This window comes from Octopus sinensis, linkage group LG19 (assembly GCF_006345805.1).
Source record: "Octopus sinensis linkage group LG19, ASM634580v1, whole genome shotgun sequence".
In the NCBI taxonomy this organism is placed as follows: Eukaryota; Metazoa; Mollusca; class Cephalopoda; order Octopoda; family Octopodidae; genus Octopus; species Octopus sinensis.
Window position 1 is genome coordinate 28872186 of NC_043015.1, and position 5000 is coordinate 28877185.

The following is a 5000-nucleotide window of genomic DNA, read 5'->3' on the forward strand; positions in this document are numbered from 1 at the left end:
TCAACTGTGCCTCCCTGGATTCGGGCCAGGCAGAAGCAACCAGCCAACTACCTCCGTCACAGTTTTTAACACACAATATAATCGGGAATTCTCTTGGCAACGAGCAGTTTAAGGAGCTGTCGAATGCAAACAAGTCACCATCAGATGTATTATTCAACGACGAGAACAATGGACGACACAACATACAAATGAGGAAATTTGACTGCTATAATCACGTAAGTTCACCGTTATTGTTCTTAAGCTATTGGAATGGTCGAAATGGCAATGGTATCAAATTCTGGTGGTGAGCTGGCAGAGATGTTAGCACGCCGGGGCGAAATGCGTAGCCATATTTCGTCTGCCGTTACGTTCTGAGTTCAAATTCCGCCGAGGTCGACTTTGCCTTTCATCCTTTTGGGGGTCGATTAATTAAGCACCAGTTACGCACTGGGGTCGATATAATCGACTTAATCCATTTGTCTGTCCTTGTTTGTCCTCTCTGTGTTTAGCCCCTTGTGGTTAGTAAAGAAATAGGTATTTTGTCTGCCGCTACGTTCTGAGTTCAAATTCCGCCGAGGTCAACTTTGCCTTTCATCCTTTCCGGGGTCGATAAGTTACGCACTGGGGTCGATATAATCAACTTAATCCCTTTGTCCATCCTTGTTTGTCCCCTCTGCGTTTAGCCCCTTGTGGGTAGTAAAGAAATAAAAAAGAAATAAGACTTTGGTCATTCCAAGGACACTTGGCCTAAGCGACAACAATACCCATGCGGTGGATTCATTGTTTACAACGCAGCCCTGTTTGTGTCTTCTTTATACCAAGATTAATAAACATACATACAATGAATGTTAGTGGTTACAAAAGGAAAATTTACCAATTCAGCTCCCTCCCACGTTCTTTTCCTTTGTTTGTGTTTCTGCGTTCATTACCACATTTTTCCCCACTTTCTACAGTTTAGTTCAACTGTGCAGATTTATGTGGCTATATATAGCCATATGTATGTAACTGACACTTTAAAGTCTTTAATCTATTGTCCTAATATTCCTGTCTATTATAGCAACAGAAAACCAGTCCAGGATATAGTTTTTCTCAAAACTTGATATGTGCAATAATGGGAAGGAGGTGGAGGAAGAGGATGATCTGTCCTTCAGCCAAGAGTTAGCATGTCCGGCTGCATAGGACAGTGTCAGTCAATGAGAAAACCCACCTCTATGTGGTTGTTTGACTTGCTAGAAATAGTAACCAAATTTCCCTTAAAGCCTTTGTTCCTGTATTTCTATTGAAATACACTACTTTTGTTTCAGTTAATTTTGATAGAATTTAGTTGAGCAATTTTGCTGTTATCAAGGCTGGTATTTTGGATCATAAATTTAAAAAGCACCCACTACACTCACGGAGTGGTTGGCGTTAGGAAGGACATCCAGCTGTAGAAACACTGCCAGATCAGACTGGGCCTGGTGCAGCCTTCTGGCTTCCCAGACCCCAGTTGAACCGTCCAACCCATGCTAGCATGGAAAGCAGATGCTAAATGATGATGATGATTTTATGAAAGGTTTTAATTTTGATCTCTTTAAAACATGAAGTGTGTATCTTAGGATCAGGGCAGTTTCAGGCTACGTATCTTGGACAGGGGTCACATTAGAGAATGAAACAGGAATGAGATTATATCTATTCAATGATGGACAGCCTGGGATTGAACATTGGAGGGCAGGCAGTATTTTGATCATGAGATGAGAAACCCAAATCCTTAATCCTTTTGCTCTCAAAGACAGGGTAAAGAGTAAAGACCCTCTTTGAGGCTCAAGTCCAGGCAAGGTTGTCTAAGGAAGGCCAGCCGTCGCTCATGCATACCGGCCTTTTCTCTTCACGCCACTGATGTTAACCAAGGGAAAGGCAAAGGGGCCGATACAGCTTGGCACCAGTGATCTCGCAACACATTTCTACAACCGAGCAAACTGGAGCAACATGAAACAAAGTGTCTTGCTCAAGAACGCAACACACAGCCCGGTCTGGGATTCGAACTCACTATCTCGTGATTGTGAGCCTGACGCTCTAACCACTGAGCCAATGCAACTCAAAGACAACACTATATAAAGTAAAAGCATTGAAATGTTGCCTTAGGTTGCTGAATGAGGAGTATGTGTGTGTATGTGTGTGTGAAGTGGTGGGACTATTCCAAGTAGACTTTACTATTGGAGGAACCAGCTATTGAAGTTGACAGTCGTAAGGCCAAAAGTATAATGATGTGAAGGCAGGGGAAGCAGCTGGGTTTCTCCTTTTCTGTCCCAGCTACTTCCTCTGCTGTCTTATCCTGAATGTATAGTACAGTCACGGAGATGCTGAAAATAGCCAGTGAAGTAGGACACCTGCTAATCACTTGTGTAACCAGTCACTCTCTTCTTAATACAAAGGGGTATTATATACCCAGTGGCTGACTTAGTGGTTTTTTCAGCTCTAAGAAAAGCTACTAAGAGAAGCATCAAACAGATGGACCAGATTATAAAAGATAATGGAAAGAGTTAGAGTACAACTGATTAAGAAGAGAATTAACTTAGATTAAATACAGTTTGAATTAGTATCGTACCATGCGCTATATCTATAGGTAGTGATAGTAACACTCAATGCCACGAGATGTGCTGTGTAGCTAGGCCCTTGTTGCTGTAGAATTTGTGAGATTTTTGCAGGATGTAAACCAGTGTCTTGCAAGTCTGAGTAGTATTTAACCCTTTGAAGAGAATTAACTTAGATTAAATACGGTTTGAATTATTATCGTACCATGATCTATATCTATAGGTAGTGATAGTAACACTCAATGCCACCACGAGATGTGCTGTGTTGCTAGGCCCTTGTTGCTGTAGAATTTGTGAGATTTTTACAGGATGTAAACCAGTGTCTTGCAAGTCTGAGTAGTATTTAACCCTTTAGTGTTCAGATTATTCTGTTAAATGTAATACTTTTTCACTCAAATTGTTTTGAATTAATCATGCATTATCTTATAGCTTTGAGGTTTCAACGATGTGGTTGTTTATTATTAGAATATCAATGTAGGTTAGGTGTGAGAGGCTAGATATGGCCAGTTTGAATATAAAACATGTAGAATATTTGGGCCAGATATGACCAGTTTAAACACTAAAGGGTTAAAAAGAAAAGAAAAAATTTAATGCACCTTTATTTAGCGATCTTACTCTAAAATTTTTATTGTTTAACTTCAAGTTGGCTCAGATTAGATTTATTTTTTATCAGACATGCGTCCCAGACTTTTTTAGTCAATGTTTTTTTCGAGATGGTAGAGTATAATTGAGTAGATTTGGCTGCTATTTTTAGCAGGTTGAGCGACTACACAGAGGTACTTTTGACACTGGGGAAGAAAGGTTCATGCTTTTGGTTTTAACATTTTCATGTTTTAAGTAGGTGTTTCTCAAATTATATCTTATTACCTACATTCCTCGTTAATTGTCCAAACAATTTGTAGCTTTCAAGAAGTATACTGTTTATAGTTTGTCAGAGCCTGGTCATAGGAACATAGTTAACTGTTGCAATTGCTTAATATTTAGAGCTGGGGGTGGGTGGGGTGGATGCCAAGGCAAGGAAGCAATGAGATTTGTTTGTCCCAACTGATATACTGAAAATTTATCAAAAACATTTCTCTGGAATGACATTTCAGTGAATTTACAAATAAACCAAAAACCATGATAAAAATAGTTCATTGGAAGTGTTTTTTTTTGTCTTTTTCTTTAATATGTATTTAGTTTTGCTTTGTACTTTTTTCCTTTCCTCTCTGCTTCGTGTCTTCTTTCTTTTTTTCCAAGAAACATTGTTTAAGACCTTTATTTATCCCTGCCCACCACTGCCACACAATGCAAATTCTTTTGCATTTCAGATAAGGGGGTAAACAGAGCATTAGTAAAATTATTACTCACAAAACTTTTGACAATCTTACTGTTTTGACCTAGAAAATTCTGGGCTGTGAATACAAGCATATACACATCCATTTATATTTACATGTGTGTATACATACATTTACACAAAAACCCACACATTTCTCACTCCACATAGGCATACATGTGTCTAATCTATGTAATAGTGCTATAATTTGACCTTTGAAGATCAGAGGTATCAAGTGACAAGCTGTATTGATTTCCAGGAATCTGAGTACCAGAAGTTGTGGCAGTTATGCTTTTCTTACGGCCAGTTGTAGGGAGAAAACAAAAAATAATCACAGCTAGAAATTAGGTCAACTGAGTCGTTTTATTGGAAAATAATTGGAATCTTGACAACATTGCTGGTATCTCCAAAAACATGATGGCATCTTTTTTTATGTCCATTGTTTGCACTGAGTACAAAACGAGTTCCTACCTACACCTTTCTTAACCCTTTCATTACCAACCCGGCTGAAACCAGCTCTTGTTCTGTGTACAAATGTCTTGTTTTCATAAGTTTTGAATTAAAATCTTCCACTAAACCTTAGTCACAATTTATGTTCCTAACACTAGCTGAATGATAACTAAGTTATTTTACTAAATTCTTTGTTATATTTAAAATTAATTGAAAGAAACACAGAGCATCTCAAAATAAATACAGTAACAAAAAAGTTAAGCCATTTCTCAGATGACACTTGGAGTGACTGCTCTGTTTTCAACTGATCTATAAGTCTTTGGACTCTCAGAATTTTTCCTGGTTTGAAACTGTTATCAAAAATTTTTCAGATTGTGTCTGCGTGTATCTAAGTGTGTGATAGACACACATTAACCCTTTCGTTACTGTATTTATTTTGAGATGTTCTGTGTTTCTTTCAGTTACTTTAAATGTAACAAAGAATTTAGTAAAATAACTTGGTTATCATTCAGCTAGTGTCAGGAACATAAATTGTGACTAAGGTTTGGTGGAAGATTTTAATTCAAAACTTATGAAAACAAGACATTTGTACTCAGAGCCAGAGCCGGTTTCAGCCGGGTTGGTAACGAAAGGGTTAAGGCATTGAAGTGGAATATTCTTTTGAATGTCAGACAAATACTTCACAG

At 38.2% G+C, this 5000-nt stretch overlaps 1 protein-coding gene across 1 annotated transcript in view; it reads left to right on the forward strand.

The window, feature by feature from the left end:
* The window catches only part of LOC115222398, a 101860-nt gene that overhangs the window by 28796 nt on the left and 68064 nt on the right, over window positions 1-5000 (forward strand). Inside the window, exon 2 of the mRNA XM_029792628.2 lies at window positions 1-215. This exon is cut by the window's left edge and continues 82 nt beyond it. Within this exon, the coding sequence (XP_029648488.1) occupies window positions 1-215 (215 nt within the window). The remainder of the gene's footprint in view (window positions 216-5000) is intronic.